At 32.2% G+C, this 17,724-nt stretch overlaps 1 protein-coding gene across 1 annotated transcript; it reads left to right on the top strand.

Annotated features, from left to right (window-relative positions):
• Positions 1-6,422: 6,422 nt before the first annotated feature.
• On the top strand, positions 6,423-10,461 carry LOC143615035 (serine/threonine-protein kinase 52-like). The gene is made up of 6 exons (XM_077088294.1): positions 6,423-7,217; positions 7,930-8,051; positions 8,477-8,682; positions 8,777-8,951; positions 9,287-9,421; positions 10,089-10,461. Exons 1-6 carry the CDS (start codon positions 6,851-6,853, stop codon positions 10,293-10,295), a joined length of 1,212 nt encoding a protein of 403 aa, XP_076944409.1. The 5' UTR covers positions 6,423-6,850; the 3' UTR covers positions 10,296-10,461.
• Positions 10,462-17,724: the final 7,263 nt, after the last annotated feature.

Raw genomic sequence — 17,724 nt, 5'->3', positions numbered from 1 at the left:
GTTAAGTCTGAATGATTAAGATGTTATGAGCCATTAAGAGAATAAGAGGTAAGAGGTATGACCATTAGGTGGCTATCAAACAGCCCCTTACTCATATTATCTAACTGGAAAATTTGGTTTACTAAAATTATATAACGGGTACTTTTATAAAACATGGTAATTTGAATTGGGTTTAAGGGGAGATGCAAACACTTAAACTGACATAAATATCTCTTAGTTAACACTTAACATAGCATAACAAACCTTGTTGGTGTTGGACTTGAAATAACACGAAAATGAAATCTATTGTGAATGTTTGAAAATGAAATCTATTGTGAATGTTTTAAATAAATCATTAAGGTGCTGTTTGTTTTTGCAGACATAAACTGTCTGTAAGCTGATTTCATCTGTTTTTATGTCTGCAGCTGAAGATGTGGTCTGAAGCTCTGTAAGCTGAAAAAATAAGACTGTTTGTTTTTATAAGTTAACACTGTCTGCATAAACTGAAAATACAAACACATTAATTAATAAATTATTTATTAATTCATTAATATCACCAAGAAAGGGAAGTACAAGGAGTTCCAGAAGACGATGTAGAAGAAACTCCATTGTTACTATTCGAATCACCACCGCCACAAACGTCTTCGTCGTCGCCAGAAGACGTCTCCTCCGTCTCCAACCGTGACGGCGACGTGTCCGGTGTCTCAAACGGCGTATTTCCGGCGACCCTACTCTTTCTCCCGTTTTCCTCACCGTTGTACACCGGATTCGAAATGGATGGGTGGCATGGGCGATTAATCCCATCGGGACCGGAATGACGGGGGCTCAATCGTTTATCGCGTTCAAGGGTTCCAACGGATCGATGACGGTGAAGACGTATAATATTAGCTCCTACTCGTCAATTGTTGAAGGGAAGATTGCGTTTGAAGTGCCGGAGGCTAGTGCTGAGTTTTCCGGTGGGGTGATGAGGATTTTTGCGACGATGAAGTTGCCGGAGGCGATGACGGAGGTGAATCATATCTGGCCGGAGTTTATGGGATGCTTATTGTTGTTTTTGGATGGTTGGAGAGGAGGCAGCAGGAGAGCAGGTAGGGTGAAGATGTGTGAAGCAATAATTTTTAGCTTCTTTTTTAAGATAAAAGAAGCTGATTTCAGATCTTATCTTAAAAAAAACAAACAGTCTTCTTGGGTGATGTCTGCGCGCCTGCAGACATCACCCCTCCTGCAGATGTTTTAATCAAAAACAAACACAACCTAAATCATAAATTTTATGTGTCAAGAAGGGAGCACGGCTACAAGAATAATTTAATAAAATATTTAGTGACATGATGTTTGATTTAAAAATAAGAGAGAATAAATTAAAAATAGCATGATAATAATTGATGGGGGAGTTGAAGAATAATAATAAAAAAGCAATTGACATTTAGGAATGGTGGGTATTGACGTACACACAGTGTACAACTTTTTGAATTGTCGTTTTGTGCAGATCCATATGTCGTTTCTTTAGCGACGATTCTTCCAATGCCGTCGCCGACCCACATTCTTGTCATACCGCTTTGTACTTTTCATTACTCATTTAATAAATTTGTTTATGAATTATGATTGAAGTATATATCATGATATTTTTAGTGGAAAAAAATATCAAATGAGGAAATTATTAAAGTTTTTATAATGTAAAAGCAACAATAATAATACCACTAGAGAGTGTTCGATATTCAGTACTCGAACTAAAGAACAAAAAATGATGCTCGTGCTGATAATGTTATAGAGTTTTATTGGCGGTGGCGGACATATCATATATCCAGGGGTAACATGAGTTACCCCTCAACTTTTGTTGCGTAGTGCAAAATTTATTTACTTTTTACCCTTTTATGTAACGTGATACGAATAAGCGAATATTAGGTTACCCCTGAACAAACATTGTATAATAAGAGAAAGTGAGAACGCTTCATCATAATTTTTTCCGGCTATATGTATAGTTGCAGACTCATTAAAGGTAGAAAGAAGGTAGCAATGTAGAAGATGATGGGTTTTGTTTTGTACTTTTCTAGAGTTTTTAAAGTATCCCGAGGTAAAGATACAGAAAATTAGAAATGTAACAAGCACTATAACTTTTTTCCTTTCATGTCCACTCATTTGTGTTTTTTATTGAATTAAGAATATAAAATATTTTTAATTGACAAGAGAGGGATTTGGATTTCTATTTGTTATGTATTTATACACTTGTTATTTTTTTACTTTACTTTAATTGACCTTATTTACTTTAATAATTTTACTTATTGTTTTATTCATATTATATCTTTCTTTTTTTATTTCTATTATATTCTTAATTTAGTAAAAAATGTTATCAATTGTAACAAATATAAATAAAAATATAGATATATTACACTACTTTTGTTAAAAATTTGGTTTTAGCCATAGATTGACACATTGTTTTTGTTATTCTTTTATAACTTTAAATTATATTGTCATCTATATTCTGTTATATATTGTTACGACGTACATATTTTTATATACGTTTCATTATAAGTTATATATAAAACAATTTGGTCTGCGTTTTAACGTAAATTTTATTCAAAACGAGTTGGGTCAAATATTATGTTATAAACAATCAGAGTCATCTGGGTTAAACGCAATTAAAAATACAGGAAAAAAAATTAAGGGCCCGTTGTTCCACTCGTATAGGGCCCGAGAGTTTTATAAATTCTCATAGACGGCCTTGTATGAATGCACGATAAAAACAAAAAAAGATATGTTACCTGTGACAATCGTCAATTTCGGGTCTCGTTTGTATTCGTTTTTGTATTCGTTTATCATGTAAACCGACCCATTTTGTAAACCAAAGCTTATGATATAATCAAAATGATGGATTTTATGTTACAATATTGTTTTACACTTGTTGGGTCTTGAAAACATTCTTTTTGGTCCTTAAAACTCTTTAAAAACGACTTAAACCAAACTTTGGGGACTATTATTGCCATTTACCAAAAACTTGTTTGACAATTTCAACCATCACATGCATCTTTACCCTATTTGTATGAACCATACTCTTACCATTATAAAAGCAAGGCTCCATACACCATTTTGGTTGTTCATCTTCTCCAAATCTCTCTCAAATCCAAGTATTCATCATCAACATTTTGTTATTTTGATTTCCTATAGTCAACTAACTATAGTCTTTCATTTTAACTTGTTCATCTAAATAGGAAATCCAAATAGAGATACACAAATGACATATGACATCATGGAATCCAAATAGAGATACAAACAAAAGAACAAACTCAAGCAAAAATCCACCTAAACATATAGTGATAAAGTAGCATAGTCATATACAAGCACATATGACATCATAGAATCCAAAAGACATACAAACACAAGAAAAATCCGCCTAAAATGTATAAGAGTCTAAGTTTATACGCTAAAACTAAGATACAAAAGTGACATTTACTAAAAGTTCTTAACCTTAATCTTACGTCTCCATAAACTTGTATCATAGACTATGTCTTCAGAGAGGTGTAACTATATAGCAAATACTGTCTAATACTCCCCGCCTAAGTCAATCTGGGTATGCCCCTTCTACATCAAGGGTTTCCACTGCTCTAACCGACGTCGTTACCTGTCTCATTTTTAGTTTTCACATGTGCAAACCATCTCAATTTCATATCCTTTATTTTTTCACATATACTAACCACTCGTAGTCGTTCCTTGAAAAACAAAAAGCCCCCAAACAATTACATATCATTATACGTATCTATATACATAAATAAAGATCTGCCAAACAATTATATATTTGGAGATGTATTATGTATATCTGCTTTATAACACTAACATATATTTATTTTTTTAAGACCAATGTCTTGATGTAATTTTGGTACATTAGTGTTCTAAACATGTAAAAAAAACGAAAATCACTCAATTTAGTTTTACTAACATTAACGTCCAAGCATTTTCCGTGATACATGTATCTTTGAAAAGTATTTAAAACAAATCGTTATCATTTAAAGTAGTCAAATTTTGAACTTTTAACTTTTTTGCACAAAATTTTATATGATCTTATTTTGACTAATTTAATGATAGCATATCATTACTATAAAAGAAATATATTTACAATTACAAGTACAAGTACACGCATTTTGAGAAATAACGTACAGAAAAAATGAAAAATAAATACATTTTAGAGTAATTTATAAAGTTTGATAAAGCAAAATCGGGTTAAAGGAACTATTGTATTTTATGGTATTTTTTAGATTAATATGACAAAATTATGTTGATTGTTGAGTGACTTTTCTCATGAAAATGGTAATAAAATCCAGTTGTTTTTTATGATACCAACCTTTTTAAACGTCAATTTTATTTTCTTTTTAACAGCTTCTTTTTTATTTATTAATCAAGAGACCAGTATAAAAAACATAATAAAATATATTAAAGATGACTTGCATGATCATTTTATCCACAAGTTACCTAAAAATAAATTAAACATTTGAATGGTTTCATATATATTTTCCTCATTTAAATACAACACATTTGTGTATATTAAATGTTACTATAATGTATTTTCTGAATTTATGTATGCTAAATATAAATCTTTTCTATAACCATATCATGTTTACTTGAAATATTTTATTTATAATAACTAAACCGACTTAAGGCATATACATAGTTACTTGAAATATCGTACTTATATGTCTTTTAGGGTGTATTTCGAACCAATTATCCAATTTTAATAAAATAAAATTGTTTTTAGTACTTAATTAAATATGATGATTATCATATTGTTGACCATCATTCAGTTTTATTAACCGTGATAAAAATGGAATGTATGGTGATATAATCAGTTTGAATTTACCTACTTTTTATACTCATCTAGTCATTTTGAATTTCGATACATTTTATCATTATCTATTAAACTCATGTAAATTTTAAAAAATATATAAGTGTTTTTATTAAAGACCGAATAAACTAAAAAAGAGATGCTAATTGCAAGTCGTAAGAAGCCCAAACAAGAGTACAAACAAAAGAAACCGGAAAGATAATTATAAAGAAACATTCACAAAATCAAACAAACACTAATGTTATCAATCTAAATCTGCCTTCTGTTATTTACTTTTACCCATAAGAACGAGATAACCTTAACGTCATCTACCATCTTATGTAGCGAGAACAGGATAGCTTGGATTGTTTGACAAATATACAAGTCATCGTTGGGTTTATCAATTCAACTTTTCATTTATTCTTATTTAATAATTACAAATTAAGTAATATTGACTTTTCAAGAAACCGTGAGGAAGCATTAACATTTATTATATTTTCCATTATTTGTGATAACTTCCCAATTGTTCAAAAGGCGAATTTCCTGTCAATTCTGGAACTAAAAAAGTTTAAGAGTCATATATTATTATAAAATTCATTTAATGCATATTTTCAGCGCTTTATCAATATTAATATTAAGGATACGTTTGGCAAAACTAGCTGGTAGCTGTAGCTAGAAGCTGCTAGCTGGACGCTGGTGGCTAGAAGCTGTAGCTGTTAGCTGTAGCTTTTTAGAAATATTTAGGTGTTTGGTAGAGTAGCTGGAGCTTTTAATAAAACTAGTTGGGTACTCGCGCGGTGCACTGTTTTAATCCGAAGCCTATTCTGACTTGACCCCTTTCGACTCAAAATCATACCAACATGAACCGAACTGAATTAGCCCTTTTTCATCGACTCGTTCCGACCCTAATTTGGTCGTACACATGCATGGGGCTTGTCTGACTCGACTTGTTGCCGATCCTAACCAATAATCACATAATATGTTGATTTTTTAAAGTTAAAGAAATATAACAATATGATACTCAAATTAAAGACAATAAAATGCTCGTTTTTATGATACAATTTTTTTAAAAAACTATTAACGTGTTAAAAAGTTATGGTCTTTTAAAAAGTCAGGGGTAGTTGGTTTTGAATATGGGTTAAATATGTAATTATTATATGAATTAACAAAATGTAATGAAAGTTCAAGTACTAAAATTGTAAAATTTAAAACCTAAAAACTTGTAGCTTATTCAAACGCTACTATCATGAGCGTTTTAATTTGGAGCTTTTTCTCTAAACTTAAAAGCTTCAAGCTACTCTAACCAAACGGAATTTTTTATTAAATAGAAGCTTTTTCCTAAAAGCTTATAGCTAAAAGCTTCTAAAAGCCCCTAAAAGCTCTTTGCCAAACATACCCTAAAACTTTCATATCATTTTTACCATTATAATAAAATAATAAAATTATTATTATACTGGTCAAAATTTCAAAATAAAAATACTATTATCATAATTATCATTATTATGCTTTTTAAAATTAACAAAAATAAATTTTATTATTATTAATATTTTTTAAAATTTTTATTTAGGTGAGAACACAATAACTATATAAGAAGGCACCAGCCATTATATTTTGGTCTCCCCTTTATTTGTTGATTCTTCTTCCCACCACAAAGTTCTCTTTTTTCCACCACCAAAATCAATTCTTTTTTAAATTTCAATTTATATTTGCTTTAAATTCTGCTTCAAATCACTAGAATCATTTTCCATCTGGGCTTGCTTTAATTTCATTTCTACTTCTAGTTTTTCTTAAAAATCTGGGGTTTATTTATTAGGGTTTTGTTTGTCTTTTTATTGCTTTGATTGTGTTTATATTTACCAATTTTTCAATAAAGCTTTAAACTTTAATATTAATCCCATCTGGGTTTTAGTTTATAATTCTTGTTCTTCAGTTTTCTTGATTATTTTGCAAGTTTTGTTCTGGGCTTGATTAATTTTCAAGAAATCTTGAAATCCATGCTGTAAAAGATTCAATTTTTATTTCTGGGGTTTAGTTTAATCTTTTGTTTTTATTAATAAAACCATGGATTTGAAGAAATTTAGAGAGGAAATTGATGGAGAAGATATTATCAAGAAATCAGAATCAAGAAGCCTTGGTTCTTCCCCAAAGAGTTCAAGTGGTCAACTGAGTGGATTGGGGTCAAAGTCAAAGGAGTTGGGTAATAAAGATTCATTTTTGAGGGCAGATAAGATTGATTTCAAGAGCTGGGATGTTCAGTTGGATAAACATTTGAGTAGGGTTTGGTCAAGAGATAGAGATAAAGATAATAATAATGCTAAAAAGGAAGAGTGGGAAATTGATTTAGCGAAACTGGATATTAGGAATGTTATTGCTCATGGTACTTATGGTACTGTTTATAGAGGTGTTTATGATGGTCAAGATGTTGCAGGTAAACATGTTTTTTAAGTTATTTTAATAATTATTTTTAATTAATAGTTGTCTGGTATTTTTAAGTTTTTTTTTTTGTTTTTTTTATATATGTGTTTTTAAGTTTTTATTTGATTGGTATACTTGTTATATTAAGATGATTATGTGATATTGTTGTTCAATTCATTATGATTTGTAAATATTCTGTCAAGGGTCATAAATTCATAATTGTTACAAATATGGTATAGGTAATATCACAACTAATATTCGATAGTTTTCGACAAGTAAAGCTGTGTTTTTTAGGAAATTTTTCATGTTCTCTACGTGTATTTGTTCATGCAGTTACATACTCGCCTTATATGTGTGTATATCAATGCGGTTCTCGCGTGCTTAAAGTTGGTTTGTAGTGAACGATACACATAGGGTCGTCCAATACAGAACTAGTTTTAGAACTGGGAGAGCTGCATAATCACCTGTGTCTTTTCGTTTATTTGTGACGCGGAATGCAGTTATGTGGCTCTTTCAGTATAACCGGTCAACTCTACGTACAATTGTCTATGCAGTTTTTGCATCTCTCTGTTTAAAGTTGGTTATGTATTGAACTTACCCATGTATATATTAGGGATAATTTGGTAATTTTACTGGGGCCCTAATACAATCAAAATCAACTTTATCAAACGCTAATACATTATGACACGTATTTCTTTCAACTTAAACATTTTAAAATCTTGCAGTGAAGGTATTGGATTGGGGAGAAGACGGTCTTGCTACTGCTGCTGAGACTGCAAATCTTCGTACCTCTTTTCGACAAGAGGTTGCTGTTTGGCATAAACTTGATCATCCAAATGTCACCAAGGTCAGTACCTTATTAAACTAATAACTACTACAATCGCATTACTTACTAAAATTGTATAGCATTTATTATCATTTTACAATAATATGACGTTCGTACTTCGTAGCCATCTTTGTCAAACTTAAAAAAAAATTAACAAGTAGTTATGTAACTCCATCTTTTAAGGAACTTAAGATTTATAATAACTTTATCATCAAACTAATAATATTTTTTTGTAAAACTATTTGGGAGGTTTTAAGCATATTAAAACGCTTTACTTTCAACCTTTTCATTTTTGGCTTAGTTTTAAAAAAAATAATTTGACTTGTTGGAGATACAACTCAGATTTGACCCATTTAAAGAAAACGGGTTGAAATTGTCATATTTAATCTTTAAGGTTTCATAAGCATGTTATCTTCACTCTTATTTTCTTTTATGACATATTGTAGTTTGTTGGAGCTTCAATGGGAACCTCGGATCTTAAAATCCCATCAACTGACTCGGGTTCAGGTCATAACTCTCTACCCTCTAGGGCTTGTTGTGTTGTAGTCGAGTATCTGCCCGGTGGGACCCTCAAGAAATACTTGATCAGGAATAGTAGAAAGAAACTATCTTTCAAGATTGTTGTTCAACTTGCTCTAGATCTCTCTAGAGGGTGAGCTCAAATTATTACTTTTTTAAAAGTTAGTTTTTTATGCATCTTTTAGTGATTATCGTTAATAGGTTTTAGTTTTTTTTTATTTTTGCAGTTTGAGCTACCTTCACTCTAAAAAGATTGTTCACCGTGATGTGAAAACCGAAAATATGCTCTTGGATTTGAATAGAACTCTAAAGATTGCTGATTTTGGAGTTGCTCGTGTTGAGGCTCAAAACCCTAGAGACATGACGGGTGAAACGGGTACTCTTGGTTACATGGCGCCCGAGGTATGTAGACCATGTTCACATATTTTCATTATATAATTTTTGGATTTAGTTTTGGCGTTTTTTAACCAAACTATAAGGGTAGTAGTATGAACCGAACTGTGCAGAGCTTGAGTCGGCTCGTAAAATTTAAGAGGGACTTTTCTTTTTCTTTTTTTTTTCTTTCTCCGTTATATTATATAGTATATTTATATTATTCTTTCTTGCTACTTTCTCAGCCCATGTTGCTAAAAACTATTTTTTTTATTTTACTAGTCACAGATACGCCCTAACGATCACTATCACTATAATTTTGGAAACTTGTTTAAATACGATCTTAAATGAGTTGAATCTTGTAGGTTCTTGATGGAAAGCCTTACAACCGAAAGTGTGACGTGTATAGTTTTGGCATATGCTTATGGGAAGTATACTGTTGTGACATGCCTTATGCTGATCTAAGTTTCGCCGAAGTATCTTCAGCCGTTGTTCGCCAGGTCCGTTGATATTAATGTTTATGATACTAATATTCAAATAACTTTGACTCATTAGTTGAGCGTAATACTAGATTATCAACCCTTTTTGTCTATTAAAAACATCTTTTAAATATTTAAGAAGTTAGTTATGAATTATGATTTTGAAAAAAATTATCATTACAATAATATTCTAAATCTTGCTGTGCCCAAACTCGGCTCGTTTATTATTTATTAATTAAGTTATGCATTTTAGTTATTTTTTATAAATATGCTATTTTTAATTTTGATATATAACATTGTATATACTATTTGGTTACATTGTACAAAAATATTATGTAAATATATTTGTGATAAATTTAATATATTTTTTTTTCATAGTTACATTGTACAAAAATAGTCATTTCCAATAATAAATATATTTGATAAATTAAATAAGTTTGTATAGGTAATAGAGTCGTTTAGGCTTTCTAGCCAGCTCAATAAGTGAAGCTAGGGCTTGTTTAGTGTTAAGATCGAGTTCGTGCTAGCTCTGCTCGCTTCAAGCTTTTAGCGAGCCGATCTCGAGTTAGTTAATAAGCGGCTTGGATCGTTTACACCCTTAATTAAAAAATGATTATTGGAGATTTGACCTGTTTGCTATCTCTATGTAGTCGTTAATGATAATAACTTTTATCTTCTACTGTTACAGAATTTACGCCCTGACATTCCCAAATGCTGCCCGAGTGAATTTGCAAACATTTTGAGAAAATGTTGGGATGCAAATCCCGACAAGAGACCCGAGATGGATGAGGTGGTGAGATTGTTGGAGGCGATAGATACAAGTAAAGGTGGTGGGATGATACCCGAAGACCAAGCCACGGGCTGTTTTTGTTTCGCCACGAAACGTGGCCCGTGATCGCTTTTCTTCGTGTAATGGATGTTGCAAACATTTTGTTTTTTTTTCCGATACTTCGCATAAGTTTACAGGGTTGTAAACCATTGGTAGTCTCTTCACAAAATTTGGTCAACTTTCATTCAAAGGTTTGCTATGCAAATTTTATGCAGTGACTGCTTATATGTTTTTTGTTGTGTTATATATAGTTTTTATATAATATGAGTGAATAAAGAAGTTCGATTTTATTTAATATGTTTGTTGGTTTTTTCACACCATCCGCCTCCGCCGCTGTCACACTCACGGGTTGTTTTACGTATTGGATACATTTTGCGAGGAAGGAGTTTGGTTTCTACGAAAAGACGTGTTTTCGTATGACACCTGATAGTTGTTTTTGGAGTTTTTTCCCAAAGTAGTGTTGATAGAAAAAGTATTTACTAAAATAGTGTTGCTTTTAAAATATTTACCAAAATAGTGTTTTAGTTATTTGATGGTTTCTCACTCATAATATTATTGGTTAACTTCAATTAATTAAATAATTTTTGACTTAATCATCTTAAGAGTGGAAGGGGCACTCCCACAAATACCCTAGAACATTTATATGTAATAATAATAATTAACACACATTTATGTTTTCCAACATTCATATATTCTTCATGGCAAAGGTTTGTCACGAATTGCAATTTGGCAATCTACCCACATGGATCGGGGTGAGTTTGCTTTATGGGTTGGAACCCATGAAACTTACCCTTACATGTGCCCCTTTCCTTCTAATAACTACTACCTTTCTAGCCAATTTTGTTATTTATAATTAGAAAGTAAATCAAATTATTACTTATATCATGAAATTCTTAATACTAAACCTGGCACAAATTAGTATTATTTTTAAAATCAATAATATTTGTATTGTACGATTTATTTCACACGTTAAATCAAGATACATTAAACAATGTATCATATTATATAAGTAAAAAATGTTAGTATATTTAATTTCTTACTTTGTAATAATATGGCAGCTTTAAATAAATATTAAAAATCATTATCAATTCTTTATTTACAACAAAATTTTAGATAAAATTCTATTATATATTAAACACTTTGCATATTACTATATCTCTTGATAAATATTCTAACTACAACGATGTAGGATACAATGTACAAATCAAATCTGATGAACTAACTAGCTAGTAGTGCGTGCTCATGACATGATATAAATATAACCTAAAATTTGTAAATTTATTTGACTTTTCATGAAAGCCTTGTTTTGGGTCTAGGGATGGCAATGAAACCCGAACCCGATGAGAAAACCCGAAACCCGACATAAATGGGACTAGTAATACCCGACCCATTAGGGTTTGGGATTAGTTTTAAAATTTTTCGTGGGTTTGGGACGGGTTTGGGATTTCTAATATACTCGATTACCCGACCCAATTACCCGATAAAATAAACCCATTTACCCGATTATATACCCGATGTACCCGATATAGCTTATTATATATATATATATATATACTATATTCCAATATATATTATTTGTCGAAACTTGTTTATGTTAATTATTTGAGATATTTATCTTTATGGTAACCATATTTGTAATCGATTAGTTATATTTTGTCAAAACCCGGCGGGTTTTGAGCCGGGTATACCCAACGGGTATTTTATTAAAACCGATAGGAAACCCGAAACCCGATGGGAAAACCCGAAACCCGACGGGTAATTACCCAATTAAAACCCGACGGGTTTGGAACGGGTTTGGGATGGACTTTAATAAACGGGTATATGTCATGTTTGGGGTTAATAACAATTTTATTTGGGTCGAGCTCTTACATGTCATTGGCATCCCTATTTGGGTCGAGCTCTTACATGTCATGTTTGGGGTTAATAACAATTTTATTTTTCACTTTAAAATTAAAAGAAAACTGTGTTTTATGTTCAAGTTAACCTGCGTTGGTAAAATATAGTTGAAAAGAGAGATTAGAACCATGTTTTATTAAGTTTAAATGTAGTTGTTTATGGACATTCGTATAAATCTTATCATTTTAAAAGAATATAAATTTAATTCTAACTATTAACTTTAATTATTTAGCAATTATAAGACATTCATTATTATTATTTTTTATTATTTCAAACTACATATGAGTGATAAGAAGAATATGAACATATAATATTATTATTAAATAAATGATAATTTTTTCTTTGATGGTCAGTAAAAGTTATTATTGTTAAGATTGATAAAAAAGTTGTATTATAAATAATTATTTTCTTATTACCTTTTTTAATTAAATAAATTATAAGGATAATCAAGTCAATAAATATTTAACTATCTGAAGTTAACCAATAAGATCAAGAGTGAGAAATCAGTAAGTAATTAAAACACTAGTTTGGTAAATATTTTAAAATCAACACCATTTTGGTTAATACTTTTTCTACCAACACTACTTTGAGAAAAAAACTCGTTGTTTTTGCTCTATTTTGTTTTGCATGTGGGCAATCCAAAGTTCAGTCTGGATTTGTTCGTATACATATAATAATTAATATATGTATTATGTTAAAAGAGAAAATTAACGTACAAATGAAATTAACGTGCTAAACGAGAATCAAGAAAAATAATTACATAATGGTAGCTATTTGTCACGGAGTTATCTTCTTTGACTCCGTGTGGCGCCCGAAGGCCAGCCAATCGGTCCGTTCATGATCAGGGTCTGCTGGTTATGTCCTGCCTTGGACTCATCAGGCGAGCGGCAACAGCTCGCAACCAGCGATGCGTTCGTTGTGCAAGCACGAGTAGGCATGTACCCCTTCTTTCCCGCTGAGGCCGTGCCCAATGAAGTCCGGGACGAGCCAACAAACCCAAGCGTTTCAACACAATTCAAACATCTCGATCTTTAAATATTTGATCCATGACATTTTGCTAACATTTGAAGCGGAGTATGGACATAACACTGTGAAAGTTCACAAAAATACTAGGACATCTGAATACAATTTTTTATAGGTATTAATCATGGTTACTTCTGAGGTATTGGATCCGTGACTTTGGTCACCACTGACTAAGCTCAAGCTTCGCAACTGCCTCAAAGTATAAGTTACATATGTTACCACATTTCACGTTCCTATTTAGAACGCCCCCTAACATTACAAATGACACTACAGGGGAAAATGCTTGGATCCTTCACTGTGTGAATGTAAATATTTTTGTTTAAGGCTTTCTTGCATTGGTTGATCAATATGATGAATAAAAAATGAAGCGAATATAATCGTAGTCTATTTTTAATATGGTCTAATCGATATCTCCGATAGGTATTGAAATGATCAGTAAAAAGCAATGTATAATTGCAGTTTTCACAGGCTTATAGCTCCATGCCTTAACATCTTGTACTCGATCAAGAAAATAACGTTTTTCAAGCATAAAGTACAACACAGACGTTGAACAATTTCATGGAAGTAAAATAAAAACATCAAATAAAACCAACCAACGCAAATTGCTTCAACAAAATAAATTTGCTTTCCCTTAAATTGTAATAACAAGAAGACAAAAGAAACGTACTGTGACAGTAAGTAGGTCTTCAGAAAAGTAATATCAAACCTTCTTGTGTTACTATCAAATGAAGTTGATGGTCAAATTACGTCCTTTGCACGACACCGGAAAAGTATAGTCTATGAGAATAGAAGAAAAATCACACATACATTCACAACTAAACAACCGCCATGGTAACTCCGTCGTCGTAAAACTAAAACCAAACCTTCGTTGTCAAAACCTTTGGAAAGACAATTAAACAACGGCGAGCAGTTCAAAACGTAATTGATGAAGCCTTCATCATCAATTGATACGATCCTAATTGTTTCCAAATCAGTTTCTCTTCTTCTTCTCTCTTGTTTTTAGAGCTTAACTTACTATATGGGTCTATCAGGAAATTTACCATCTCGGGTCTCTATGACCAAAATAATAGTTACACTTGTTACCCGTAGATATATTAAAAAATACTCGACAAGTAATGGGTATGAATGCACTCATACATAGGCAATATCTTACAAAGGGATGCTTGTCTTCAACCGGGTGCATGGGGAAAGAACTTACGGAAAATTCCCAAATAATATGTATTTTCATAAACAAGTTTCTATTTGTAGGTACCATTTACAAAAACTTCAGGGGATATGTATTTTAAACTAGTCGTGACGGTAGCATATGCTAACAAACGAGTAGTTTATTGAAGCAATAAAAACATGTCGCGTGTCCATAAACTAACCGCGACGAACACGTTCAATAAACATTTAGTCGCCACGAATAAAAAAGCTGCATGTCTCGAAATCAACGCCCACGACTATTGCATAAATCCTTTAATCGTGACGAGTAGATCTTACAACTTTCCGACAGACGAGCAGTTTACCAAACTAACCATGGCGAGGTGTTTTGTTTACCAAATACATCAAAACGGTTAGTTTTACAAAAGGCTAATTGGAACGATCAGTTTGCAAGCTCAATTAGTCAATACGAGTAGATCTTCTGATACACATTTCATTTTCAATCTCTCTCACCTAAACACCTAAACCATGAGTCGTGTAGTCTGGAACGCTATCAAGAGGGTTCGCCGTGTTATGACAAGGACCTCGGCTGCCCGTCAGCTTCCACCATCATCTCCTTCCTCGTTCATCGGACCACTAGCTTCACCATCTCGTTCATTGAAAGACTGTTGCGTTCAGCTTTCAACTTCCATAACAGAAATGTCCAACAAAATTGCATAATTTATTCAAGATCAAACGAAACCTGATTGAAAATATAACACAAGATTCATTTGGAGTTGTGTTGCTATCAAATCAATGCGGATTTTAAAGATTTTGTGAATTCTTCTAGCCTTCTTCAGGAGATCCCGCATCACCTAATATTTTGACCACAGCACTGCCCACAATCACCCCATCCCGCCACCTGCATCCAATAGCCAACAATTAAACCCAAAAATATGCCTTCTCGTTGCTGACGTGGCACCACATCCTTTTTATATGTTATAGGATTGATAAATTTAATAGTACATAGCTATGATCGTTCCAACTTCCAACCAACCCAACCTAAAAAGTTGACCCATTATCCAAGCCACCTACTTTAGGAGTGTCGCCGTGTCGCTTGTGTAGGGCTTGTGAGTTGAACCGTCGAGCCTCAACATGGCCCATATGTTTATTTTTTCTAACACAACACGAAACTAACACAAGATTCACGGATTTGGGTTTGATATGAATGGGAACGGGTCATTTTTAAGTCGGGCCTTTTTAGTTAAAGGGGTTGTGTTCATGTCAACCCGGCAGGTTCATAGGTTGACCTGCATAACCCATTTGTTTATTTATAAATGTGTTTTTTGTAAAAAAAATAAATTGATTGGGTATCTTATGACTAACTAAAACTAAAAAGGAAATTGACATAAACTTTTATAACTAAAATGTAATTTTTTATATATGCATTTTTTGTAAAAATGTAAATTTAAATTTTAAAGTTCGGGTAAGCAAAAGGAAAAGAAAAACTTTCAGGTCTAACGGGCCGTATTCTTGTCAACCTGCAAATACGCAGGTCTTGTCGGGTTAACATCCCCGACATGATTTTAGGATTTCGGTCGTGTTCGGATTCGGGTCAAATTTTCGAGTTCATGTCAGGATTGAACCGCCAACCCGCAAACATGACCAATTTAACGCCGTTAAACCAACCCTAGCACGAACACACTTAAAATCTTATAACACTACATGACATGTTTAACCAGTTAATCTAATCGAGCCAAATGGGTTGACAGGGTGTAAACGAGCCATTATTAAATTTTAAGCATGTTAAACGGGATGGTGAGCTGTAATAAACGGGTTAATCTAAATAGTTAAACTAGTTAAACTCGTGTGGCTGCAGCCTGCATGAAGAAATATAAAAATAAATATGACTACAAAATGCAGGTTTAAAAAAATGCTTAACAATTAAAGATTATTTAACAAAATGATGCATTTAACCTGTATAACGGGTCCATCAGCTAATGGGTCAGAATATGGAACACCTAATTCAATAATATCTGATCCACAAGTGTCGAGTAATTTCAATGCTTCTGCGGTTGTTGATAAATCGGGGTCGCCAGCTGTGATATATGGTATGAATGCTACCTTTGGAACACACATGAGTTTGTAAGAACAGTTTACAGGTGGCAGTTGTGATCCGTTGAGTTATAAATGGGTCAAATTGGGTTATGTATATCTCTAACAAGTGAAACTGACGTAATAATAAAATTAAAAACATCGAACGGGTCAACAAGGTCCCACAAGTGAAAAGTCACCCAAAGTGTAATCTTGATACATTTTATAGATATAATAGAACTATGTATTAATAAAAATATAATAAAATTTTGCAATTGCATTTGATCCTTTTATGAAAGATCAATAAGTTTATGCAAAAATGACTAAAGACATACCTTTGCGATTAAGTTTGACCGTTTTATGAAAAATCAATGAGCCTATGCGGCATAAGTTTGCATGTTACTGAAAATATACTTTTGCAATTACATTTGACCCTAACCAAGTCAATGATACATGTTTGTATTAGTGTATAAGTTTTATTTATTATTTAAAGTCAAAGCATTGTCCATGGCTTTATAGCCTAGTGGCATCTTGGTAGTGGGATAAGGCTTAGGGACCATAAGGTCCTGGGTTCGAATCCCACAAGGGGGTTTTCCCAAGATTTATTGGGTTTCTTCCTGAATTGGTGGTTAGACATTATTGTCTAGTGGAGATTGATATGATCGTGTGGTTCTGCTGGTGACACGATGATACTCTAGTGATCCGTGAGTGATCCTAATTTGTCGTTCAAAAAAAAAATTTTAAGTCAAAGCACACAAATCAATGATAAATGTAAATGTAAAATAGCGTAACCATAATTACCTGATTACTTATTATTTGCTTCTATATTCTTTGAGTTATAATAATAAGTTTGAAATGACACATCCAAAATTCCAAATAGATAATTAAAAACCCCCAAACTCAAAATTTAAAACCTTAATTCAACACGAAACCACGTTACAATCCATAACCATAGGTGACTCAACATCTTTGCTGATTCTGATTGATATTGGCGGCTTCATTGGGGGTGGGTTTATTTATGTGACAAAAAAGTTACATATGGTTAAAAATAGTAAATCATGGAAAGTCTTCATACTCGCCTTTGGTTTGAAATTTGAATCAACGTTATAAAACTTGTTACTTACGTGAATTACATTAAGTTTTAATTGTTAGGAAACACACATCCATTGAAAAGTTTTTAAGACTTTTAGGTATGATTTGAACTGAGTAGAATGCATATAGATCATACATATATCCAAGAAAATATAGATAACCAAGTAGACACATGTTGATGACAACATGCGTTAACTACGGAAGAAAGATTCAATCATGTTCATGCACAACTCATATATGTTATTGAGTGCGCATATTGTGTTTTGAA

The sequence above is a fragment of the Bidens hawaiensis genome, unplaced genomic scaffold (genome assembly GCF_021521415.1).
Source record: "Bidens hawaiensis isolate Kalapana, Puna unplaced genomic scaffold, B.hawaiensis_p1.1 tig00041718_1, whole genome shotgun sequence".
Lineage (NCBI taxonomy): Eukaryota > Viridiplantae > Streptophyta > Magnoliopsida > Asterales > Asteraceae > Bidens > Bidens hawaiensis.
Note: the sequence above shows the minus strand (reverse complement) of the source record. Positions and strands in the feature narration are given on the sequence as shown.